We start from the raw sequence: 27,670 nt of genomic DNA, 5'->3' as shown, positions 1-27,670 counted from the left end.
AAAAAACTGAAATTGGGTGCAAGAGAACAGAACTGGTAACAGAGGAAGGGAAAGTGTGAACGGTGTTTTAGAAAGAGGTCAGGATGGAGAAACGTGAACAGATTTCTGCTGAAAGGAGGCAAGGAATAAGCCAGGCAGATTCCTGGATAGAGCAGGCCAGGCCTTCGCGGGACACACCGATGGTGGGATGCGTGGTTGGAGCACGGCAGGCAAGAGGAGGATGGTAGGCGGGGGCGTGCGGCCACCCCAGATTTTCTTACAAATGACATGGGAAGCCATTGGCTGCTTCTGAGAAAAGTTCTGACTTTCATTTTAAAAGCCTAGCTGTTGGGTGAGAAGAGAGCACAGGGAGGGAAGGTATGGAAACAAAGGCCATGCTGAGCACTGAAGGGCATAAAATGAGTCACCTTGTCCAACTGTGTCTTTTTGAGCTAAAAGTGAAACAGCCCAAGAAATGCCATCCTGAGGTAGACCTCGGGTCTGTGGGAAAGCTATTTTAGCTGAAAGAGGAGAATCAATGTGCAGGCTATCCTTCCCCCCCCCAAAAAAGTTGAGCAGAATACCTCAAACAATATGCCTTTACCTACATAATTCATTCTGAGTCACAAATCCAGACATTTTAATCACTGTATTAGAATTTTATATCTCGTTATTCCTAACGCACATATGAAAATAATACTTTCCCAATTTATAATGAAAGCAACTCTTTATAAAAATTTAAATGCATTAGAAATATTAAGAAGAAAATACCATCTGAAACCCCATTATCCTGAGACAACCATCTGTAACAGTTTGGTAGCCATTCTCATGAGCAACTTCTACAAACACACATATGCACAGGTGCTTGCCCTTTTTCTCAGGCCAAGCATCAGGTCATCAGCATGACCTATCATCACAACTCTGCATCCAGTTCTCAATAAGAAATTATGAGGATCCTTTCAGCCTTTCCCTTTGTATGTTTTGCCATGCCCACCCGGGGTAATGAATTCCATCATTTTACTACCTGGTGGATATAGTGTTCCTTTTATAGGTCTTCAGAATCTCTCTTGATCGTCAAGGAGGAGCACTCCCTCCTTTTTCTGGCCATGTTCAACTTACACAGAACCAAGATTCTAAGGACTGCTCATTATCCTCGCAGACTCTTTCATTTCAGATTAAGAAATCCTATTTTAAAAAAATCTAATCTCATCCTGGGGTCCTGGGATTGAGTCCTGCAACAGGTTCCCTCTGCCTGTCTCTTGTCTCTCTGTGTCTCTCATGAATAAATAAATAAAATCTTAAAAAAAAAAAAATCTAACCTCATGCAGTTGTTCTAGATAGTTGATGAAATCCATTGCCTTCTGTGTACCTTCCACTTAGCTCCATAATTTCTGGAGAGCAGAACTTCAGGTAAGTCTGACTCGTGAAATTTTGCAAAAGGTTTCCGTAAAATAGCTGGTAGTAGTTTCCAGCTCCTTTTTTCTACACAACTAGTCAGTGACTCACTTTTACAATTAGTTGTGATTTTTTTTCTCTCACAAATGTCACACTTGGCTATGCGGAAACTTTTCAGACACTTCCTACAGAGTCAAACGTCTCTGCAAAACCTTGGAAAATTATATATTTATAAAAATAGAAAAGAGACTGGTTCTGACATGATTCATCACAGATTGCTTATTATACTAGCCCCTTTTTTTTTCTAGTTTCCTTTCCAGGATCAAACCTAAACCCCAATCCCATAATAATTCTATTCCTTCTCAGTAGCTAAGAAATATTCACATAAAAGAAATGAATCCTTTTGGAAAACAGTTTTTCTCCCTTCATCAAGTCTCAAGTTTATTTCCAGATGTTTCCGTATGAGCCCTAAGTGGAAGACGTGCACTTTCCAAACTGTTGAAGCCACAGACACCAGCCAATTTTCAAGCTCTATCATCATAGAGCTTTGATCTGCCTCCTAAGTAACTTTAAATGAGAGCAAAATAATGGAGAGTCCGTCCGGGTGCTACATCCAGCATGCTACATGCTACATCCACTCATGCTCTGAGGAACAGTTGATTTCCTTTAGAAAACAGACCCCAAGAATATGGCTATTTCTTCCTCTTCTTGACATTAAGGCTCCCATCCATTCAGAATCAAGTCCACTGTAGAGACTTTGTAGGTGATATTTAGGATACCTGAATCATGACACAAGTCTCCAAACTGTACGTATAGGGAAAATAACAAAACCGACAACCCTCTCCCCTACCCAAAAGAAAAACAGAGAAAAAGAGCTCATGTATTTTTTCAATTCATTTTGGTTTAAAGTATTTACTATATTATAAACATTTTACATTTATTTGGGGAAACATAAAAATTGGCTTATTAAAATATCTAAAACTGAGCAAGGGCCAAATCAGCTTTTTTGTTCTCTGCTCTAAACCCATCACTCAATATAATACATGACATGTAATGTTAAATACATATTTCTTGTAATGAATATTTTCAAAGGACAAGGAAGAAACAAAAAATGACTCATAATCCCAATACCCAGAGGTAACTACTATCAACATCCTAGTATATTTTTCCAGTCTTTTTTTTTTCTATGCATATTTACTATTTGGGGGCTCTCAGGCTGTAAGCTTAGAATGTAAAACAGCAATATTTGACAGCTTAATCCCACAGGATTAACATCTCAAAAGCAAGAAAACAAATCTTGAGTACAGTACAGTTGATGACTGTGGCTATATTTTTAAATCATGTAATGTTCTGCTACTGGTTCTATATAAAACTTTTGCAAATTAACATTAGTGCTCCTAGCTGATCCTGGAGTGTTATGCCATGTTGTAGAAGAGAAGCATCTCTTTCTAACCTCTCTCTCATCCAATTACCTTGTGCCCTGAAGCTGAGAAGTTAACACCCTTTGCATTTTTCAACCAACCTGGCGTCAATACTAACTTAATTTCAGTTTATGAGTGTTTCACATCAACTAAAAAAAGAAAAAGAAAAGACAGTTAAAACAAGCCTGATGATTTAATTTTAAATAAGATGTTATACAAGACAACAGCTAGAGGACTGCCTCATGCTGAGAATATGTTTGGGTGTCTGTATTATATAAAAACAGTAACAAAACCCAGTGACTTATTATGGACTAGCATGTGTATACAACTTCAGATTCCCCTTTCACATCCTGTTCAATCTGGGCTGACAATATCCAGAAACACCTCATTTCCCCCAAGGAATCATGGGAATTTCCTGAATGAAAGAGAACGAGGTTTGACCACTTTACATTTATAATCTCTTGAATAATTAGACCAAACAGTAAAATATCCATTCAAAGGGTAAGACAGACCAATAGATTTCAATATAAGGGAGAACAAGATATTCACTGACAGGATTTCAGATTGCAATCTCCATGATTCTTGGAGAAACTACCAATTGTCAACTTTTGACACAGTATCTAAGCAGAATATCTTCTGTTCTCTAAAAAAAACTATTAAAGCACCCCTCCCTTTTCTTACTACATATGTATATATGTGGTTGGATTTCCTTCATCTATTTCAACCAAAACAACATATTTTTGCAACACGCTAAATGCAAAGTAACAAGGTCCAGCTGCCTTCTATTTAAGTCCAATATTAAATATATTTGCAAAACTTATAAAACCACGTGACTCTTTTAGCTAAATTGTTTTTGGGAAAATAGTTATTTTTCATAGAAACATGTTATTTATATTAACAAGTAACAGGTTTCTTATTGCTATTTTTAAATAAATTACTCATTGTTTTTTATAAGTTTTGATTTCTAACACAGTAAATGTTGGTAGACAAAACTCATGCAAACAACAACTCTTGGAGGCCCTCAGATTATTTTTTTAGCAACATAAGGAGAAGTGGGGTCAACAAGTTTGAGAAGTGCTGCCAGGCTGCGTACAAATTATCCTGAACCTCAGAATTCGGGAGAGGGGTGGACAAGGAGGGCTGGAACCCCAGTAAGATGTAGTCACCGTCCACACGTTTATTTGTTTCACTATTTGGTAACTCAACAAACATTTATTGAATTAGCTTAGGTACTGGGCTTGGTGTTGGGACACTCAGGAATCCATGGCTGTCCTCATGAAGCTTACTGCTTAACCCAGGGTCAGCCCACTTTTTCTGTAAAGGACCGGGTAGTATATTTTGGGCTCTGCAGGCCATATGATCTCTATCACACTTACTCAACTCTGCCTAACACAAAGGAACCATAGAAGCTGTGTAACAATAAAACCTTATGGACACTGAAAATTGAATTTCATGTACTATCCATATATTGTGAATTATTATTTTTCCCTTGAATTTTTTTTTTCAGGTTAAAAATGCTTAGCTCACAAGCTCCTCAAAAACAGACAGCAGGCTGGATCAGGCTGGTGGTGCGCTAAGTTGATAGAGTGGGAGAAGCAAACATTAAAAGAAACAAATGCTGCAATAAATATGTAATTAACAAAGCTGAGCTGAATGACTAAAAGAAAGAATAATATGATGTCATCAGAGAGAAGAGGAGGAGACATGTGTGGTTTTATTTTAGGTTCTCAACCCTGTGACTTAGAATACAAGGGGAAGACTGAAGGGCCAGATGGAAGAAAAGACAGCCTGAGTGAAATCCCATCAGGCTGTGGTGAAAACCAGCTTTGGGGAAACGGATTTTATGCCACTTCCAGCCCCAACTTTGATTTCTCATATACATATTTTCTAAAAAGGCTAAATATGATAGAATGCAAGGTTTTAAGCCTTGGTGGAAAAGATGCTTATTTAAATCAGTATTTGATACTAAAGGAAAAAGTACCAGTATAGGATTAGAAACGGCCTGAAGCTCACCATTAGGCAGAAAGACTTGCAGAGCTAGAAATCTGTTAGTATCCTGAGATTCAGAAACAAAAAGGGCATCTAATGAAATAGCCCTTTCAGTGTAATCAAAGCTTTATTTAGAAAAAGTATTTGTTACCTCATGTATTCATTCATTTACAGGATTAAGGTCTGAAACAGGTGATATTTATTTATTTTTTTTACAGACTGAACCCCCCCCCCCCCCGTTACTTCTTCTGAGGTGGCTTAAAGATAGGATAATTCAGAAAAAATTAAAGGTACATGATCATGTGACAAATCCACTCTAAAAGCAGGTGTAGAGATAGAGGGAAATGTGTATTAATGCACCGTGGTGTTCACTGCAATTTTACATACCCATTGAACCATGCATTGTTAATAGGAGACAACACACTGATCATATCATGTACTGTAATTTACAGTTATTTCCCTGTTTCCAGCTTTCATGGCCATCTTATAGCCTTATGGTCCCCTTGGGCCTCATAAATGCACATCACCTCCCTCTCTGCTGCAGCACCAGGGAACTCCATTCAGCTTGTGAGCCAATTCTTACTTCTGCACATGCTGTTCTCTCACTGGGGTCCCTCCCCCTGCCTCTCCTTAGCCCCAGTTCTTAGTGCACCTTCTAACCTCAGGGCTCTTGTGTTAGAAAGCTTTTCCACACATGCCTAGGTGTGGGTTAGGTGACCTGCTGTGTGCTCCCGCAGAACGTTACATCCTATCAGATCGCAAACTGCAGACAGCACTAGTTATGCCATTTACCCCCATTCCATTGTGACATCTGGGTGGTCAGGGACCTTGCTTGCTCTTTTACTGTGGTAGCCCCAGCACCAAACACGAGCCCAGCACACAATAGGGGCACAACAGATTTCTGCTGAATGCACAAAATGTACAACCACATCTTTAGTGGAAAATCTTTAACTGACAAAAAGAGCCTGAGGTTTCTTTTTATCTTTTTCCAGACAAGTACTGGGGCATAAAACCAAACAGTAGTCCACAATCCAGGTACCTCCCACAGGACTGAGGGTGGGATCTAAATTGATGCTTCTCTTCTATTCTTAAACAACACTTTAAAATCAGCTTCTCCTCCCAAAGGCAAAGCTCTACCAAGTTATTTAAATTTCATTTTACATTACTGATTTATGAACCTCTTTGGAGGTATGTGAAATGGTAAAAATACCTCTGGCTAAAAATAGGCTAGCTATTGATCACAGAGCACCTCAGACAGACCCTAATGTCAGCGAGGAGGCAAATCCTGAAGATGGAGCCAACTACCTTCCAGTGCTGGGAGTCTGGCTGCAAATCTGGGGCTTGTGATAGGCTCCTGTGTACCCCACGGAGCCAAAGAGGCTGGAATCTGCACCTGCTGTCCATCTGAAGCCATGTCATCTCTACTTTTGTTGGCCCTTTGCCTCACCTTTCTCTTTTAGGCTTCTTTGACTAAACCAAAAGGCATATAGTTCTCACTAAGAGCTTAAAAAATAACTCTAATGAGAAAGTCAAATGACTCTTGTTGGTAATAAGTAGATCAACACTACATCTAAGCCCCTTGGTCCAGAGAGAGAAAGGAGGTACACTGACATTAGACAGGGAAAAACAATATTTTCCTTGGTCTCCAACTTTTACCATCTATCGGGGGGCATGTTTGATGTTAAAACATTAGTTTTAAGTCTGCATGGAAAGTAGCCTGGAAGGAGAGAACCTCATTTATACAAACACACTAAAATGTGGAGCAAACAGACCCCTCCCTGTCCCACTGAACCTTACATGTAACATGATTTTTCCTGGCCTGTTTCCTAGCTATGGATCCATCTGGAGACCAAGTTGTCTACTCACTGCTTTAGCTGATCAAAAATGGGAATGCTATAATTAAGTGGCAAGGCGGTTTAGCTGTGCAAAGCAAGTTACCAAGTCAAACTTACCTCTTAAAGGCCAGCATCCCTTTTAAAAAGCCAGCTTTGGATAGAAACCTAAAGGCACGTTTCCTGACTCAGGCCATCCCTTTATGCTTCTTTTATCATACCCCTAACAGTCCGTTTAATGTTTAATTTTACCTTCTGTTCTCTTCCTGCCATGAAAGCAGAAACTAGACTCATTCAGTCTACCACTGTACGACCTAGAACAGTACCTGGCACTCAGCAGGCACCTAGTGTAAGCTTTATCTCCTGGCTGACTCCCAGCTGGGAACAGGGCAAATAATGAAGGAAGAAGGGAAAGATGATTTCTATCATGGCTCACAAGGGAGTAGGATGAAGACGAGATAGAATTACAGAGGCCCCTCACCATAATCACAGGCTGGCAGTAGCATATGCTCCATTTGACTGGCCACGGACATCCAGAGTCAAGTTAAAAGCCCTGGGCTGGTATTCCAGAGCTTAATATCATAACCACACTTACGACGCCAACATTTTCCTATTTCCCAACACCTTTGATGCCAGCTGAATTTTCCTTTAATCCCATCAGAAAAATAAATGATGTCACCATAGCAGCTCTCTCAAAACAGCAAAGAAGCCAGCCCATTCCAAAATGGGCCAGATTCAGTATTACATAAGTCTTGACGCTTTGGGCAAATACCACATTTTCAAAAGTCTGGCTGCGACACAGTGAATTAATGGAAAAAGCACTCAGCAGAGAGACAGAGAATATGGGTTTCAATTTCAGCTCTACTACTTAATTTTTGTTCTTGGGCGAGTCATTCCACTGTTCTGGGCCTTATTTTCCACCTCTTTAAATGAGTGTTATCCTGAAGGAGACAAGGGGTACCTTCCAGTTCCAAAAATCACACGATGTCCTCCGGAGGCCACCTCTAATAGTTCTTCTCCCTGCTGTCCCTTCAATGTCACTCACCTCTGGCCACCCATGCAAATACTGCCCTTCATCCGCACTTCCTCAGTTTGGCTTCTCCACATTAAAAAACAAAAAAAATTCTGTTCTCTAATGGTTTATCATCTTGAAACCACACCTTATATTTCACCATTTGTTCTAACTACCTTGGGTCCAAACATGGACATGTTCACAGGCATGTTTTATTCTTCCTATGTAGGATGTTAGCTCCCTAGGGGAAAATAGCATGAATTTTATGTTCCTCATATACACCTAGCATAATGCCAGGCACATCACAGGTCCTTAGTTAGGGTTTACCAAAGGAGGTACAGAAAAACTTGGGATTGCCATTATTACAAAGATGTGCTCCAAACTTCGGATGACCAACTTAACTACAAATCAGCTACCATCCAAGTCTGTCCATTCTTATTAAAGGATATCTTACTGCAAGGTTGGCTGGGATTGATTTACCTGATTAGGGCAGTGCTACCCTATAGCTTTTGAATAAGTAAATGCCTGCCTCAGTAGGACTTTTAAAGTCGCAGAAACTTCGTAAAGATGATGTACAATATCTCTCTTGGATTTGCACCCCAGAAACGCACTCTCTCCAGGGATACAATGAGGCTCACCAGCACAAAAAAGTACAAGATCTTGCCTACTTAAACCATCTCCTCTGTTACAGAGCTTATATAGGACTTCTACAATGCAAGGTGATTCCACCTATAGACAGCCCCAGAGTCTTTCATTTTGGCTTGAAAGAAAGGATTTTAAAGTTGAGAGAACAAATCCGTAAGCAGAAGAGCCTCATGAAAAACCCATAACCAACTGAGCCTCATAAGCCTCACCCTAAAGATTTTAAAGTTGAGGGGAAAAATCCATACACGAGAGCCTCATGTAGAGATGTATGCGGGTTTTTTTTTTAAAACTGAATCTACCATGTGTCTCAAAGAGTCTCCAGAGTTTAAGTCCACTTCGAATTGGACTGTAACACTTGCTTTCTCTCATAAATGAATCTTGAGAGCTCCTTTGGAAGGGTTTAGTAGGGCAGCACAACTCCTGGTTTGTTCTCTGGCCAAACAGGATCTTCCCATATCTAAAAGGTCACCTCTTAGGTGGAAAACACAGCTCTGTGAGGGATGGTGAGGAGGGAAGGGGCACGTCCCAGCCAGGCAAAGCTCATCAAATTAACGTGGTTTCAATGGCATGGCAGATGGGCAGCTGGCTTGCTCTGCATCCCCATTTGGAGGCAAGGGTGGGTGTCTGTGAGGCCGAACCCTACAGACCGAGGGAGCTGGCCACAGTCACCCTCTCAGACCAAGAGCTCTAGTGTCTTTCCTATAAACAAGACTCTTTCAGTGCTATTTTATGTACAGAAAGAGTGATTATTTGAGACTTGAATAGAGAAACTGACGGGACAGGCAAAATGAAGGCTTAAAAAAAATGAAGACTTTGTTAATTTTATGTTTAAAAGTTTAAGGCAGTTTCACTGTACTTTAAGGTTTTTTTTTTTTTCAGTATTATTGCTTCCCCCCCGCCAGTAGTCCAAAATGACATACTAAAAACCAATTCATAATTCATCTTCAGATATACTGACAAAACCTAAAGATATATGCACAGGGATGTTAACTGAGGCACTATTTTTAATACTGGAAAATAGAACAAAACCATGTATTCATTAACAGAAAACTGAAGAAATCGGCCACGATGCAACACACCACAGAATACCATACAATAGCCAAAAGGAATGACATAATCCTATATTTAGTGCGTGAAAAAGGGGCAGCCTGGGTGGCTCAGAGGTTTAGTGTGTGAAAGATGCCTACAACATACCAGGATAAAACAAAAACAAATGCAGAATAGTATGTGTCATGATTCCATCTGGGAAAATATAGTAACTCTGTACAAAGTACATAAGATTGTACTGACATAGGAGAGGTCTGGAAGGACATCCAATGAGCTACACAGTAACTGTCTCTGGAAGACAGAGCAGGGTATGCTTGGAGAGGAAGGGACACTTTTAATACATACAGTTCTACCCTGCTAAATTTTTTTTTACAAGCATGTATTACTTTTTGAAGTGGTCCTCAGGTGACAACACTGGATTAATATCATAACTGATCCATGCATGGCCCACTTTTACTAAGTTAGTTAACCAGAGATTTTTAATAAGAAGACACTCTGGAACCCACAACCCCAAATAAAAGATCCTTGACGATAATCTAGATCTAATTATATGACCCTCCCTTCCATCATACTGGCTTCTCTGCAGGCAACCACCAGCAAATTCATCCTTCTAAATTCACTATTACTTGTATAATTAATAAGTGAAATATGACAGATATGTGCAAACACTTAGTTTGTTTTCCTTTTCAATTCACTGCTCTTCAAACAGAAATACCACAAATTTAATTCTAAGCTTTCCTTGGCACATAGGGGAACCCCATTTTTCCAGGGATGCAATGTTAATCACCCCGGTGTCTGCAATGGGTCATCATCATGGCACTACCTTCTCCCTGAGAAACTCCAGAAGCTAAGAGAGAGACATTTTTCATTATAGATCATTTCCCTAAAAGCAAAGTAGATCTGTGGCTTTTTCGAATCTGTCTCCACAATGCAATCTAAAAAATTTCTAGTTGATCAAAGCAGACTTTACCTGTAGGTACAATGTAGGTGATGTTTATATACTAGGTGATGATCTCTTTACTATATAGGGGTTCTCAGCCTCTCGACAAATGGAGAAGCTTTAATTACTACATGTTAAGAGACAATACATGATAAAAGAGTGCTAGGGGACACAGAAAGTATGAAATTAAGTCTACCTCTATTATATAATCCAAATTAATTGAATCCTTCCTTCTAAGTTATCCTAGTGTATGCCCTTTGATTTTTATGCCCTTTGATTCTATGAATTCTCAGCCTCCATTTAAAATTAAATCCAGCATTCTGCATTTGGGGAATACACTGCACTGTTATGTATGATTTTCTAGTTTGAGTTGAAGCTATACTTACTGATAAGGGAATGCTTTTCCAAGTATGAGGTCTTTTAAAGTAATAGTTTCTCTGACCACCTATATCTTGTGAAAACCACTTGTCAACTCTTTGCAAGCAGGCCTGACTTACTCTTGTATCACATATCATTTTACAAAAAGAAAATTCTCAAATTTAAATCACAGAAGTCAGCAGTATCAGAAGTCTCTTCTGGGTTCTTCCAAATAAAAGCTATAATTAAATGGATTCTCAGCTACCAACATTTAATTAACACAAGCAGATAATCCAAAATGGCAAAGCAGCCAAAATTACTGGTATTTAGGGCATATTTTTATACTTGAACAAGACAGCACCTCCTGTTCTTGACTCTGCTACATGGGGGCGATCAAGAAGCAATGGCTGGGTTAGCGCCCCCTCTCTGCCTTCCCATTCGCCGCCCCGGCTCACCAGTCGGTGACAGGAACGGAGCCCACCGTGGACAGACTGTGCTACTCCTCTCTGTAAAAACGTTCTGTAGTTCCCGAGGCGAGAATGGGCTGAATATTTTGACTTTCCTGCTGCTGGGTTGCAGACTATACCCAGAGAGGTAAGTAAGATCAAAAGCCTTGTGCATGCTACTTGCAACTGTCTCAATGAGAAATGCAGCCAAAGCACCTGCAAGCAATAAACAGCAATCCTGGCTCTACAGGTGCTTGTAACTTGGGGGTGGGGTGGGGAGATGCCTAAAGTGAAGGCACAGCACCACTTACTCTTCCTTCCTGAGCAGCTCCTCCTCCGACTCGGTCAGCCGCTGCCGGAGGGCCGCGATCATCTCCACGGCCACGTCCACCTGCCGGTTCAGGGCCCGCTCCCGCCTCTGCACTTCTTGCTTTTTCTGCGTCAGCTGCACAAAGGCAGCCCGGACTTCCAACAGTTCGGCGGTTTTCTGGGCCAGCTCTTTGGTGAGTTTATCGATTCTCTTCTCGATGGTCCTGTCCACGGCCTCGACCATCCGGTTGAACTTTTCTCTGACGTGAGCCTCGAAAGCCGCTTTGGTGTCGGAGGCGGCGGGCAGGCCAGGGCTGGCGCGCGGCCCCTCCAGCGGGTCTGCGCGCAGGTCGGCCGCCGTGTAGGTCTGCAGGTAGGACACGGGCCGCTCGGCCACCACCTCCAGCGGCTTCCGGTCCAGGGAGTGTTCGTGCGAAATGCTGTAGAAGCTCACGTAGCTGGGTTTCTGCTTCGCCACGTGGCCGCTGCCCTGCAGTTTCCCGGGCTTCAGGGGTTCTGAGGCCGTGACCAGGTCCGTGTCTTTGAGGGACGGAAAGAGGCTGCATTTTGTCAAGAGGGTTCTTTCCTGGTAGCTGTGGCTGAATTCCAGATGGGCCCTCAGCGAAGATAGACTTCTAAATCTGGTGTGGTCGCCACACCTCGGGCAGCGGAACGGCAGGCACACAGCGACATTCTCCAAGGACTCCTGCCAGGGGTATCTGCTGTCCTCAAAAGCCTTCTGTTGCATCACTCTTCAAGTCCTGCACAGGGGACAAATAAAACAGGTAGATCATAAGCCCGTTTAAAACACGCCCCTGAAATGCTCCTGGCCGCTCATCTCCACCAGGGCAGGGGCTTTGGCCTTCAAATGGCTTTTGCACACACTGTCTTACGTTAAAGTTGAAACCTGCCATCTGGGGGCCCACATGCAGCCGCATTCACTCATTTCTGTGACACCTGCTGCTGCTTTTGCACAAAAGGCAAAGGTGAGTAGTTGAGCCAGAACCTCGAGAGCCTGAAGAGCCAAAAGCACTTACTGCTTGGCCTCTACACAAAAGCCTGCCAACCCCTGTCCAGGATCTGGAAGGTGGGTAACTCCTCTTTTTGCAGATGAGAAAACTGGAGCAAGGAGGTACAGTAATTAATTCAAAGCCAGATGGCAAGTGGCAGATTCCGAAGTGGAATTCAAGTATCCTGCCCTCCTGAATTTATTAATACACTAACTGCAAACCTATGCCCTATTTTACTGATACACTCCTGATACGCATGAATTCCAAAAAAGAGAGAGAGAGAGAGAGAACTTACATGAATTGTCAAAATTTGTCCTGAGAGAGCAAGTTCACTGATCTTCCTTCAACCATAGGGAAGATACTACTCAAGTTAGGCACAGTGGCATTAAACATGCCATCAGCGGGAAATTTTTCAACCTCAGATTTTGCCTTTGCTTACTGCTCTGATGCCATAAATCAAAATGTTATCGTAACAATAATAGCCGCCCATATTCCAAATTTACTGACATTTGGGAACTCAAGATCACAGATATGTTTTGACCCAAGTGGGGCTCTGGCCCTGGCCAAGACTGTATTATAAAAATACAGTTCTGAATGGATTTATTTCGTCTCTGATCCTGTTTTTACACTTGAACCAGGCAGGTATCAGTATAACTCTTTTGAGGACAGGAAGTTCTTATTTCCTTGTAGGAATTTATCATCTTAGCCCTAGCAACAGATGACTGCTAGCAGCCTTACTCTGCAAACAGGGCTTACCTACTGCCTCCAGGAATGGTTTCTACTTAAACGTAACACGCACTGGGCCCCCAAAAGAGGAAGCTCAACTAAGGGACTAGACTGGAAAGTGCAGTTATTGGGCTCTCAACCTCTTCAAAAGTCCAGGCGCAGACGGTCCCCAGCCGGCCAGGCAAAGCCTCCAGGTCCACCAGCCTCCGGCCCCCTAGAGAGGGGACCTCTTCCTGCGCTACGCCGGGCTGTTTGGGGGCCAGTTCTGTGCAGACGGGATGCAAGCCCTGGCCCGAAAAGGCAGCAGAGAGGTGAGGGCAGGGGAAGTCGGGGTTCCAGGGGGCCACGGGAGAGGCTGGCATCCCTGAATGGGGAAATGCGTAATCACCCGCTCCGGGGTACTCCTGCCTTCAGGGCCCCAGCGCAGACCCCGGGCCACAGGGCTGCAGGCACAGCCCTGATCTCCTGGGCCCGCGAAGGCGCCGCCCCGAGGGTCCCGGCCCCCGCCGCGCGGAGAGGACGCGCCCCTGCCCTGCCCTGCCCTGCCCTGCGCTCCCCTGCCCTGCCCTCCCCCCCTCCCCTCCCCTCCCCGGCCCGGCCCGGCCGCCGCCACTCACCCGACTTGTTGCTGCAGCTGCAGCCGCTGCTGCTGCCGCGGCGGCCGGTGCTGGTGCTGCGGGAGCGAAGCGGTTTTCAGCAGAGCCGTAAATCAGGCTGAGCGGGGCCCGCGCCGCCCCCCGCGCCCCCCCGCGCCCCCGCGCCGGGACCGGCGGCGTCCAGGGCGGAGCGTGGCGCGGCTGCGGGCGCCCCGGGGGGGAGGCCCGGGGAGGCCCGGGGAGGCCTGGGGCGCCGCGGCCCCGCCAGCGCCGGCCCCGCGAGCGCCGAGCCGCGCCGCTCTGCCCCGCGCGGGGGAGCCCCGAGCGCCCGCCCCCAGCGGCGGAGCGGGATGCGGCCCCGGCGCCCGCTGACATCACGCGGGGAGACGCCGCGATCGCTCCGGGGGGGGGGGGGGGGCGGGGGGCAGGCGTGCCGGGCTCGGAGGCGCGGCGCTCCCGCAGGCCCTGCCCAGCTCCAGTTTGCACTTTCCAGCTACTGGGGAGCGGGAGCGGGAGCGGGAGCGGGAGGGGGTGGGGGTGGGCGAGGGCGAGGCGCGGCTCCGGGGACCTCCCCTGACCGGCTGTAGGGAGGTGCGGGGGTGCTTTCAGGACCTCTCCGTCCTGAGCAACCGGGCCGGGGGTGTCCCCAGATGACCTCGAGTCTACCCTCGCCTTACGAGACGAGCACCCCGATGCTAGGTTAGCCGGCAGAACTAAATCTGGCAAAGTGTGTGGGGTGTGAATAAATAACAACGAGAGGCCCCCCCCGCCCCCTCCCCCCTCCCCCCGCCGCCCCCGGATCTCTAGGGGACGCGCCTCTGCCTCCTGGGTCCGCAGGCACCCAGACCCCGCCCCTCCCCGCAGGAGAAGCTTTCTCTTCCTAAACAGGTTTCTTTCCTTCTGAAAGACCCTGGTGACTCAGCTTTTTATTTTAACCTGTTTGGGGGGTATTCCTAGTCTAACTCTTGAAATAAGAAACCAGGATAAAAGTTAGTGCTGGGTTTTTTTGTTAGAGAGGTTCTGTTCATCTGTATAGATATTTCAGTGCATCTTCTGGGCTCTTAAAGGGTGTCTCTGTTCTCAGAGCTTACTATATTACTCCTTCCAAAACTGATTTTATTTCCATTGTAAATGTCTCCATAATTATCTTAGATTTTGTTTATTTATTCTGGACAAGCGAATCGTCACATCCATGTAATTAAGAGCCCGAGCTCTGGAGTCAGACATGATTCAAATCCTAATTCTGGGTTTCAGATCCTGACTTCTGGGACCTGCCACAAGTTAAACTTTTCTGTGCCCTGCATTTCTCATCTGTGAAATGGAGAGGATCAGCACCTACCTCTTAATGTGGTGATGAGGATCAAATGAGGTTGTGAGGGTAAAACACACTCTGACCGGACACACACTGATAAAATCAGCTCTCATTATTTTAGTTACAAGAGAGGAGACTGCACTTAAAAAAAAAAAAAAAGAAGGGGAACTAATGTGTACTCATTTCCATGTAAAGGGTGACATGGGCTGTCTTGCTGGGGTGCATTCCCTTTGAAAATATTTCATTGAATTTATCTGATGACTCAAAAATGTTTATTCCAAAAATCAGTTCACTTGGTAAAATAATTTTAAGTGTGAAATGTGCATGTAATGGAGGGCAACCTCATCTTGGTCATCTAGCAGATGGGAGCAGCATACAGGGTTAGCCTCTCTCTCAGGGGCTTCCTGGCACCTGCCTTAGAATATGCCAAAAGTAGCCCTTGATAAAAAAAGCTCTTGGGTTCAGGCTCGTCCCATTTCTTAGGCAATTTCCTGCCTCTGGTCCTTGAGTTTCTCCCCTGTAAAAATTAGAGGATGGCGATTTTCAAGGTCCCCTTTCACTCTTAAAGTATCAAGGAGAGTATCAAACAATTATGGAGAAGTTGTACTATGTAAGATGTAGAGTTGAAGATTGTGGGAGATTCAACTTTGATAGAGGTGTTCAGGACCTAACAGTTTACACCAGTTGTTCTCAAGGGATAGCCTCCCACTTCCAACCAGCAGCTAAGCATTATTACCTAGCTAATAGTTAGAAATGCAAATCATGTGCCTCACACCAAACCTACCAAATCAGAAACTGAAGTGGGAGCAAGCAATCTGTGGTTTAACAAGTCGTGCAGGTAATTCTGATGAATACTAGTTTTAGGAACCTCTCATTTACACAGTACTTCATTTACTGTCTACAACAAACCAAAAGGTGTGTTATCTCCATGATCATTGTGTTTATGCTGGGCACCGTACTAAGCATTTTATTATCTCATTTAATCTTTCCGACACCTGTGAGGGGGAGGGGACCTTGTGCACTCGGTTTCAGCCACATTGGTATTCCCTTACTTCTCCAAGAGTCCAGTTTTCCAATCTCAGGTCCTTCTTTTCCAGATAATGCCTATTTATGCTTCAGGGCTCAACTTCCTTGCCCCCTTTCCCAGGAGGTCCACCCTGATTCTGCCCAGCTAGGCCAGCTCCTGCTAGTAAAATTTATCACAACAGACTTTATCACAATGGAATTATTTGTGTAGCTACTTATTTAATTATTTATGTCCAGTATTCAATCACAAGTTACATGAGTCAGGGACCCTCTCTGTCTTACTCTTCAGTGTATTCTCAGTACCTATCACATACAAAGTGCTCAGTAAATATTTCTTGAAGAATGAATGTTGAAAATGAATTCCCTTTCTACTTACTAGCAAGCTGAGGCTCAAAAAAGCTAAGTAATTTTCCCAAAATCACACATCTAGAAAGTATTAAAGCCAGGACTCCAAACTCCAGACTTTTAACCACTATTCTCATAGCCATTCTAATTTCTGACACAGAAAATAAAGTTCTGAGAGAGAAAATGACTTCCCTGAAGTCATATAGCTAGTAAATAATAGAATTAGAATTCATGTTTTCTAGTATTTATATTCTTTTATACTGCATTATGCTGCGTTATCCCACCCTTTAGGAACTTACAACTAGTGGGATGGACAAGGCATAGATATAGGACAAGTTCAATTCATAGTAAAAGAAATTAAGTGGGACATATCCACAGGGCCTGGTATCATGCCTAGTACATAGTAGATGTTCAGTAAATGTCCACTGAGTGAATAATGATCATAGCTTCTACCTTTGGAATGTTTACAACGTGTCTCCTGCTACTAAATGTCCTGCTACTGGGTGTTTATGCGCGTATCTAATGTTTCTCAAAGTAAGGCCCTTGAAGTCTGGGAAGCTTGTTAAAATGCAGATGTCTGGGATTCAGACCTAATCTGGAATCTATGGGTGTGGGTCTTGAGAATCTGCGTTTTCACCTATCTCCAGGTGACTCTCACGTTCCCTAAAATCTGAGAAATAATTCATTGTTAAAATAACCATTCAAGGCAGACATTGGTAGCACAAGGGAGAAATGCCACTTTAGATAAAATGAAAGTTGCTGAAGGTCACATCACTAACAAGCATCAGAGATAGTAAGGATTTGAATCGTTTTGACTCCAAAAGCCTGTGCTGCCACTGCGAAAGAAGTGAGGGATGGAGAGAGGAAAAGATGATGGGCAGGATGGAAGAATAGGCAAGGAGGAGGAGAGAAGGAAGGCCAAATGCTTAATAGGGAAAATAGATTTCATTAAAGAGGGAAAGAGACTATTGGACGGGTTTGTCAAAGCAACCTTGCTGAAAGCCCTGGGAACTGAATGGAGACTTATGGGCTGCCCTGCCCCGCTCCTTATCTAATAGCATCCACTCATTGTGATCAGGACAGCCTTTCAAACACAGGTTTCTTGGACCGCAGAGGCTTTTTAAGTGACAAATGCATTTTATTAAATATGGTGATTACATTTGCCAAAAAGGGACTTTAGAAGGACAGAACACAGACCCTCTCAAATGGAATAAGCTCCCCAGATAAGAGGAGGACCCCAGATCAGATTCCCGTTACCTTTTCCATGACTGCAGCAAGTATCTGTGCAGTTGTGAGTTGCAGAGTTGCAGAGCTAGTAAGTGGCCTGAAGATCAGAGGCAGTCCTCTGCAATCAAACAAATCATTTGACACAGAATGTCAGGTAATTATGAAAATCCAAGGAGGATATGAGTAAACTTGCTCCAGAATGACTTTAAGTATTGACTTTACATAGCACATAAGTTCTTTGTTGCTACATCTTTATCTCCCTAATGCACCTAATTGCATTTATGTATTCTGTTTTTCAAACAAGTAATAATGGCATGCCTACTATGTTCCATTACTAATCACTAGCATCATTTCAGCTTTAGAGTCGGAGCTCTAATCTGGCTTTAAAGCCTCCACCAGAATAATCTACTAGAAAACTCTATTTCTGCTAAATTTCGTTGGCATGGCAACCACCAAGCAACACCATGGAGAGTGCCTTAAATCCCACAGCAGTCTGTTAGCCTGAGTCAGTCTGCAGAGAGGAGGCCATATAGAGAAGCTAAAAATAGACAACTTACAGCAAGATGCCCTGCACCCCTACCACCCACGAGGATTACCACTTACTTGCTCCCCTTGCTGGGGTCAAATGTGGGCCATAGGAAGGAATGAGGATTCCAGTGCCTGGACTAGGAATTTGGAGACCAAGATCTAAGGCCAGCTCCACCCGCTAATGAGCTGTGTGAGGTTCTCTTTGGGTGGGGCAACATCTCTGGGTTTTATAGTTTTCATCTGTAAAGGGCAGGAGCCGGTATGGATTAAGGACTTTCCAGTGCCGCAGGCCTAGTCTGATGTGTTTGTCACTGCCTTCCTACCATGGGTGGAGTGGCTAGGGGAGAAGATATGGCAGGCAGTCGTAATGGTGGTGAACTTTGTCAACAGGCAATTTGGCAAAAATCGTTTGTTGTCATCTCTTCTGGTAATAACTGCTAATGTGTATCAAGTATTTAACGATGTGCCAAGGATGGTTCTAAATGGTTTTCACAGATTATGCTATTTTACCTTCCTAATGAGGCCAGGGGAAAGGCATTACTGGATCCCTATTTTATATAGGAGTAAACTGAGTCACAGAGATGCAAAGTAAACAGATCATTTTCACAGAAATAGCAAATTATATCGCTAGGATTTGAACTTGGAACCCCCAAATTCAAAACCAACATGCTTGACCATGATTCTGTGCCTCCATCATTGCCTGGCACCCTAAGGGCTCTCAAAAAGTAATTGTTGAGGGGCAGCCCCGGTGGCCCAGCAGTTTAGTGCAGCCTAGGGTGTGATCCTGAAGACCCTGGATCAAGTCCCACGTCCGGCTCTCTGCATGGTGCCTGCTTCTCTCTCTGCCTCTCTCTCTCTCTGTCTCCATGAATAAATAAATAAATAAATAATCTTAAAAAAAAAGTAATTGTTGAATGTGCAGTAAGTGATCAGTAGGCTAAAAGCTTCTCGGAACCTATTATTCATAAATCTTCAAGCCCTTTTCTTTCTTGGTAGTTTATTATGTGAAGAGAAACCTTTGAGACATCTCCCCTGAGCGAAATGGTTGTGGGAGAGCTAGAAAACATGTTGCTATGGACTAAAATATACAGAAAAAGATAGAGTTAAAATAGGGGGATTGTTAGATAATGAGTTTGAATTATGTAATTATGTGAGGATTGAATTATGAAACTGATGTTCTGTCAAAATAGGGCCTGTTTTCTAGGACATAGAATACATAGGCAATTTTGCTCCACTATTTTAGGTGAAATTTTGTTTCTAGAAGCAGAGAGGGAAAAGAGAACACTTATAACTATAGGCAAGAGAGAACTGAACCTGAAAATAAAATACAGGTTATAGAAATAATTCTTATTAGGAAGAAGGATTGCCCCCTGCCCTACTCCCCCCTACCCTCATCCCCAGCAATGCAGGACTGATTTCCTAGGTTATGCTAAGAGATGTATTGTACTAGGTGACTCAAGGCTAAGATCATAAGGTGATTTTAAAAGACAGTTTCTTTGGAACATGACTATTATAAAGTGAAAATGAGTAGTGTTTTTAAGTCTCTACCATCTAGTCTACTTCCTCTGTAAAAATGAGTTGTTCGATTAAACTTTTTATTGGAGACATACACAGATAATAACTTTTCATATCATAAGTGTAAATCATAATGAATTTTCAACACTAGATACACTCAAGTGAGCAGCATCCAGATCAAGAAACAGCAATCCTTTGCTTCCCAGAACACTCCTTTGTATTCCTATCAAGTACTCATCCTTTCTTCCCCTGGGGTAACCATCATCCCGACTGCTAATAGCATGGGTTGGGCCTGCCTCTGTGTGCTTTATGTTAATGAAATCATAGTGCATGTACCCTTTTTGGTTTTGATAGATACTGCCTAAAACTGTTCAAAAATATTATCCCAGTTTATAAACCTACCAGCAATATGGAAGGGTCCCAAACACTACACATCCTCTCCAACTCTTGGGATTTTCTGGGATTAATTGAGCCATTCTGGTAGATATGTACTGATAATCTCAGCATGGTTTAATTTACAAGTCCCTGATGGGAGATGAAGTTGAAGTGCTCATTCACACATTTTTCTGTATATTTGATATTATCTTGTGAAATGTTCAAATCTTTTCCTCATTTTTCTTTTGGGTTGTCTACCTTATTCTTATAGTTATATATATTCTTATATATATATATATATATATATTATAGTGGAAGTTTGCGTTCTAGATATGAATCCCTTGTTATACATACATATGGGGACTTTTTTCTTTATGGTTAGCGCATTTTATGTCTTGTTTAAGAACTCTCTAACTTTGGGCAGCCCGGGTGGCTCAGCGGTTTAGTGCTACATTCAGCCCAGGGCATGATCCTGGAGACCTGGGATCGAGTCCTACGTCAGGCTCCCTGCATGTAGCCTGCTTCTCCCTCTGCCTGTCTCTCTCTCTCTCTCTCTCCTCTGTCTCTCATGAATAAATAAATAAAAATCTTAAAAAAAAAATAACTTCTTCAAGGTCATGAAGATGTGTTCCTGTGCTGTCCTCCAAACGCAATATTGTTTAATTTTAACATTTAAATCTACAATCCATCTGAAATTAATATCTGAGTAATAGGAGAGAAAGTGGTCCATAAATATATATTTTCACATACCCAATTCATCCAGTGACATTTATTGAATATATTTTTCTTCACTTATTGCATTATTGCCTTTGTCATGAATCAGCTGACCATTTTTGTGTGGGTTCTCTAATCTAGTTAATTGGTTAGTTTATGTAACTTTGGTTCAATTCCATGAGGTCTTCATTACTATAGCTTTATGATTGGTTTTGTTCTCAAATACAATGAATCTTCAAACTTTGCTCTTCCTCTTCAATTACCTTAGAGATCCTTGGCCCTTTGCATTTCCATATGAATTTTAGAATCACCTTGTCAATTTCTCTAAAAAAAAAAAAAAAATCTGGTGGGATTTTGATTGGATAGTGTTAATTTATAGATTAATTTGCAAAGAACTGACACATTGAGCTATCTAAATATTAAAAGTGTTTTTCTAAGTTTATTTGGATATTAGTTTATCTCAAGAATGTTTATACTTTTTAATATTTAGGCATTGCAAATCTCTTGTTCCCATGTAGTTTATATATATATTTTAAAGATTTTATTTATTTATTTATTCATGAGAGACAGAGGCACAGACATAGGCAGAGGGAGAAGCAGACTCCCTGTGGGGAGCCTGATGTGGAACTCGATCCCAGGACCCCTGGATCATGCCCTGAGCCAAAGGAAGATGCTCAACCACTGAGCCACCCAGACAACCTGGTAGTATATATTTTGATACTATTGTAAATAGTATATTTTAAAATATAATTTTGTATTTGTGAATGATATATAGAAATACAAATGATTTTTAAATAATCTTATATCCAACAACATTGCAGATTTCAATTATTAGTTCAAATAGTTTATAGATTCTTTTGAATTTTTGTGGAATATAATCATGCAGTCTACAAATACTGACAGCTTTCTTTCTTTCTTTCAAATCCTAATATCTTTTTTAAAAATTGCAATAGTTAGGACCTCCAGTAAAATATTGAATATAAGTAGTAATAGCTGGCATTCTTGTCTCATTCCCAATCATAGAAGGAAAGTTTTCAATTTTTCACCATTAAGTTTGGTGTTAGCTCTTGATTTTTTTAACACTTTTTTTTTAAATTTTTTTTAACACTTTTTTTTAAAGATTTATTTATTTATGATAGACAGAGAGAGAGAGTGAGAGAGTGAGAGAGAGAAATGCAGAGACCCAGGAGGAAGGAGAAGCAGGCTCCATGCTGGGAGCCTGATGCGGGACTCAATCCGGGGACTCCAGGATTGTGCCCAGGGCCAAAAGCAGGCGCCAAACCACTGAGCCACCCAGGGATCCCCTTGATTTTTTTTAATATTCTTCATTTGTTTTAGAAAGTTTGCCTATTATTCTGTTTGTGAAGACTATTTCTTAACATGAGGGAGAGATGAATTTTGTCAAATTGTTTTTTCTGTATTCATTGAGATGTTCATTTAAACGTTCTCTTTGTTTTTAGTTAATATGATTGGATTAATTTTCAAATGTTAAGCCAATCTTACATTCCCACAATAGGTTCAGTTTATGTCACTAGGGTCAATTGTTTAAAATTTTGTTAAAAATGTTTACATCTATGTTCATGAGAGATTGGTCTGCAATTCTTTCTTGTAATGTCCTTGTCAGGTTTTGAAATTGTGGTTATATTTGTCTCATAAAACTTGCATTTGAAAAACAGTCTGTTTTCTGAAAGAGTTTGCAAGATTTGTGTTATTTTTTTTTTCCTTAAATTTTGCAAGAATTTACCAGTGACACCATGTAAACCTAGAATTTTCTTTGGGGGAGATTTTAAAATAATGGGTTAACTATTTTTAATAGATATTGAATTATTCAGATTTTCTACTTTTGACAGTTTGGATAAGTTGGATTTTTCTAGGAATTTATCCATTTCACCTAAATTGTCAAATTCATTGTTGTTAAATTATTTAATTACCGAGTAGTTGCATTATTCTAGGTATATATATTTTTAAAGATTTTATTTATTTATTCATGAGAGACACAGAGAGAGAGGCACAGGGAGAAGCAGACTCCTCACAGGGAGCCCAATTGTAGGCTCGATCCCCAGACCCAGAATCACGCCCTGAGCTGAAGGCAGATGCTCAACCGCTGGGCCACCCAGGCATCCCTATTGTAGTTATATTTTTGTCATTGATTTCTACTTTGATTCTATTGTGGAAAAATAGCACACTAAGACTGACATAAAGAATGTTAAGACTTTATAATTTCAGCAAAGATCAATTTGCACTTGAAAAGAAGGTGAATTCTATCGTCCTTTGATGCAGTATTCTATGTAAGTCAGATCAAGTTGGTCGATTGTGTTATGTTTTTACATAGACTTTTTTGTTAAGCTATTTTATAAGCTATTAAATGAAATATACTAAAGTTTTACATTAAGAGTATGGCTTTGTTCATTGCTATTTCTAATTCTGTCCATTTCTGCTTCAATATTTGAAGCTCTATTAAGTAGTACGTGCAAATCTAGGATTGTATAATAGCATCCTGCTGGATTCCCCCTTTATAATAAAACAACTGTCTAAAAAAAAAAAAAAAACAAACAACTGTCTTTATCTGTGATAATTCTTTTTTTGCATTAGGTCTACCGTGTCTGATTTTAATATAGATATACCACTTTTCTTTTGGTTTAGTGTTTTTGTGGCTTTGTTGTTGTTGTTGTTCTTTTACTATCCACTTTTCTGTGTTTTTATCTTTAAAGGGTGAGTCTTTAGGCACAATAAAGTTGTTTAATTCAATCTGACAACCGTAAACCTTGGTGTATTTAGTTCATTTATGCTTAATGTAATTACTTGGATAGTTGAGTTTATATATGCCATGTTGCCATTTATTTTTTTTTAAAAGCTTTTTTTAGATTTTATTTATTTATTTATTAGAAAGAGATTGAGAGAGAAAGAGAGAGCAGATGGAGGAGCAGAGGGAGAGGGACGAGCGGACTCAGTGTTGAGCCCAGAGCCTGACATGGGTATTGTTTCCATGACCGAGATTATTATGTGAGCCGAAATTAAGAGTCAGACACTTAAATAACTGAGCCACCCAGGAGCCCACCATTCATTTTCTATTGAAGCTATCTGTTTTATGTTACTTTTTTTCTATTTTTCTTTCCTTCCTTAGGACTAATTGAACTTTTAAAAATTATTATTCCATTTATCCCTTCTATTATCTTATATTTTTGGTCATTAACTATTCATATAGTGGTTCGCCTAGATATACAACATACATTCTCGTCTTATAATAGACTAAGACAAGTTGCAACTTTACTATTACCTATCTCTCACTTTGTGTTATTGTTCTACATATAATATTAAACCTCATTTGACATTATGATTATTGTTTTGTACAATTCATATTTGTATTTACCAATTAAGTTTCTTTTTCTGTTGTTCTTCATTCTCTTCTGCATTTTCATGTTTTTATTTGGAATCATTTTCCTTCTGTCTGAAGATATTTCTTTAATTTACCTTTAGAGAAGACCTTGTATCAGTAAATTCCCTTAATTTTGTTTGTCTGAAAAATGTGCTTATTTCACCATCATTGTTAAGATATCTTCACCGAATATAGAATTGTAGGTTAGAAATAATTTTATTTTAGCTTTCTAAAGATCTCATCAATAATTGTCTTTCATTGTGTGAGGGCAGTTGTAGGGTACTATCAAGATTCTTCTTCTAAGATGGAGGTACTTACTCTCCTCTAGCCAGGAGTATTGCATGCTGACAGAGCATAGTTTGGTCCCTCCCTATGAATCACCTTTGGATGAAGACAGTGCCTTGTTCAGGTAAATATGTTGTGGAAACCAGCTTGAGATAGGACCCCTTCCCAAGTGTGCGAAATTGCAGGATATTTCACCTTGCTTTGTAGAAGCCTAACTTCTACAAAGTAGAAGTAGAGGGACTTTGTAGAGGGACATAGCTTTAGAATCCCCTGTGCTTTTGAGGCTCCCCATGGCTGGCTCCAGTTTGTCACTCCAGCCCCCATGATCCTAAAGCTTACTGGTTTTCTTTACCCTGAGCAAAGGCATTCCTTTTGGCTAAACCAGACCTTTATCCTGAACCCAGGATCACCAATGCCTCCATGGAAAGAAGAGCTGGTGACTGACAGCTCATCTGGCAAAGTTCTTTACTCTCTATGAATGCATCATAGTCACCTAGTCCTTGTTAGCAACCAAATGTTTGGATCCCCACAAAATATGTATGTTGAAGCCCTAAGCCCCAATATGGTAGTATCTGGAGATGGAGCTTTGGGAGATACTTAGTGTTAGATGAAGTCGTGAGAGAGGGACCTTCATTATGAGATTCGTTCACTCTCATAAGAGAAGAGACACCAGGAAGCTTGCTCTCTTTCTCTCCCTCTTCATAAATGCACAACACGGAAAGGCCATGTGAGCATACGACAAGAAGCTGACTATCTGCAAGATGGTAAGAGCCATCTCACCAGACTGTACTGGTACTCTGATCTTGGATTTCCAACTTCTAGAAATGCGAGAAAATTTCTGTTGTTTAAGCCACCCAGTTCAAGGTATTTTGTTATGGCAGCCTGAACAGACTAAGATAGTCTTGCTTCCATAGATCACTGAGGTTTTTAAAAGTTTGATTTTTAGAATTTACTTGGCCTTTTCTAGTTTTACAATATAGCATTAGCCTGAAATGACCTATTATGTCTTACTGGGAAGTGGTTGAAGTTTTTAAATCAGATTTTCCTGTTGTTCTCAATATGTAAGTTATTTCATTAGTTTTGCTGCATACTTATGTTGCCCCCCAATATCCATTCTTCCCCCTCTTCCCTAGTGAAAGAACCCTCAACTCTTACCTGAGTACATGGCTGCCCAGAGTAAAGACTACATTCTTCATCCTCCATTGCAGCTAGGTGTGGATCCTTTTTCCCTTAGAATGTGAGCAGAAATTATGTGGACAACTTCCTGGTGGTATCTTCAAAGAAAGAAATCTGCTCTTGCCTCCTTCTTTCCACCTTCCCACAGATTGGAATACACATTGTGGTAGTGTGCCATCTTGTATTACATCTTTACTTGGGACAAAGGCAACACCTTAGGAAAAGAGGAGTAAAAAGGGGAGCTGGTCCCCACATTTTCAGTGAGCAGAAGCACCATACCAGCTCAGAATTTTACTTGAGAGAGAAATCTCATTTTTATGGTTTATACCATTAATGCTCCCCCCCCCACACTTGTACTCTTGCCTTTAATTTATCTCCTTTTAAAAACAGTTCTCTTGAGGTATAATTGACATACAATAAACTACACATATTCAAAGTATACAATTTTATAACCATTAATTTTTTTTTGTCTCTGTCACATGTGGCTGAACTTAATCCCAACTAACATAATTATAATACCCTCATTATTTGGTGTTAGAATGTTGGTATTTGTGAATACATGAATTCATCCAACAAAGTATTCACTATGTGTTATGCCAGGCCTTGGTTATGCAAACTTGAAAAATTATGGCTCAGAGACTACATTTAAAACCATATTATTTGGCCTAATTTGGGAGGGCCCATGTGGCAGTAGCTGCCAGGAGCTGAGTAAAAGTTGCCCTTGTTAGATGACACTTTGACTTTTTCTTCTGGGCAACTTCACTATTTAATTTTACCTACCTGGTCACTATTAGAATTAAAGTTTGAGACTCTTCAGATAGAGATTCTAATATAGAAGACACACTCCTTGTCTTCAGTATGCTTATATTTTAGAGGAGTGATGATCAGATATGACAGTCACTATAACATAACATGGGTTGTCAATCTACAGCCTGTGGATCAAATCTGTCCTACCATCCCTTTTTGTAAATGTTTTATTAGAACACAATCCTGTCCATATATTGACTTACTGTTCACGGCTTTCACACTACTGTGGCAGAGGTACACGGTTGTGGACTGTATAGCTCCTGACATAGATTTCTATGGCAGCTATAACAAACTGGGTGGCTAAAAGCAAAAATTAAATCTTTTACAGTTTTGAAGGTTAGAAGTACAAAGTCTCAAGGTGTTAGTATGGCTACATTCCCTACAGGGACTCTAGAGAGCAATCCACTTTTTATTCACTCCAGTCTCTGTCTCTGTGGTCACATTGCTTCTTCCTCTTTTACCTGTCTTCTCCTTTCTGTGTCTTTTATAAATCATTTGTCATTGAATTTAGGCCCCACCTGGATAATTCAGGATGCTTTCCTCATCCCAAGATCCACTATATCTGCAAGAATCTTTTTTTTTTTTTTAAATCAGGCGACATTCTCAGGTTCCTAGCTTTAAGACATGGATCTTCTTAGGGTCTACCATTCAGCCTACTACACTCTCAAAACCTAAAATACTAATTATTTAGTCTTTCACAGAAAACGATTCCTGATCTACACTATAGGGTAGTGAAAAGAAGAAGGCCGTTTAACTCAGACTACTGGAAGTGGGAGATTAAGAATACTTTATCCCTAGAGGAAATGCGAGCTGAATCTTGATGGTCAGATTTGATTTAGCCAGATTTGGGGAGTGTTGAAGACACATGAGAATAGGAGGAAGAGGACAAGTACTTCAAGCAGGGAGAATAGAAGAATGTACAGGAGGAATAAAACTGTGTGGTATATAGGTTAATACAAGTAGCTCAGCATGGCTATTGTTGCAGGTACATATGGGAGAGAGGGGATGGTCAGTTCATTAGAACCCAAGCTAAAAATTTTGTACATAATCTAAAATATCATAGGGAACAATGATGAATTTTAAATCAGGGAGAAAGGCAATGAAATTTGCATTTTATAGGGATCAATTGGAAAAGAGTTGGAGAAGAGTAAGAATAAGAGAGTTGAGTCAGGAGACAATGGAGAGGCTATCACAGGACTCAGAAAGCTGTTATGAGCACCTGAACTGAACTGAAGTGTGGTAGTGGAGATGGAAAAAATATGGGACTTAAATGGAATTTA

General features: G+C 41.3%; 1 protein-coding gene and 1 long non-coding RNA gene across 8 annotated transcripts in view; both read right to left on the bottom strand.

Moving 5' to 3' along the window:
• Positions 1–13,894, bottom strand: part of ZNF365 (zinc finger protein 365) — a 116,057-nt gene extending 102,163 nt beyond the window's left edge. For 4 of the 7 annotated variants that reach the window (XR_007410121.1, XR_007410123.1, XR_007410122.1 and 1 more), the window contains exons 1-2: positions 13,726–13,894; positions 11,375–12,133 (exon numbers count right to left, since the gene is read on the bottom strand). Coding sequence is in view for 4 of the 7 variants with exons in the window: in XM_025434084.3 (XP_025289869.1) it covers positions 11,375–12,120 (746 nt within the window). In the remaining 3 variants the exon portion in view is untranslated. The remainder of the gene's footprint in view (positions 1–11,374; positions 12,134–13,725) is intronic. The other 3 variants (XM_035715274.2, XM_025434085.3, XM_025434083.3) reach the window with 3 other exon arrangements.
• Positions 13,895–20,421: 6,527 nt separating this feature from the next.
• LOC125754943 (uncharacterized) overlaps positions 20,422–27,670 on the bottom strand; it is a 57,763-nt gene continuing 50,514 nt past the window's right edge. The window contains exons 2-4 of the long non-coding RNA XR_007410124.1: positions 25,563–25,797; positions 24,117–24,217; positions 20,422–21,070 (exon numbers count right to left, since the gene is read on the bottom strand). This is a non-coding gene — a long non-coding RNA (uncharacterized LOC125754943). The remainder of the gene's footprint in view (positions 21,071–24,116; positions 24,218–25,562; positions 25,798–27,670) is intronic.

This window comes from Canis lupus, chromosome 4, assembly GCF_003254725.2.
Source record: "Canis lupus dingo isolate Sandy chromosome 4, ASM325472v2, whole genome shotgun sequence".
NCBI classification, from domain to species: domain Eukaryota; kingdom Metazoa; phylum Chordata; class Mammalia; order Carnivora; family Canidae; genus Canis; species Canis lupus.
Note: the sequence above shows the minus strand (reverse complement) of the source record. Positions and strands in the feature narration are given on the sequence as shown.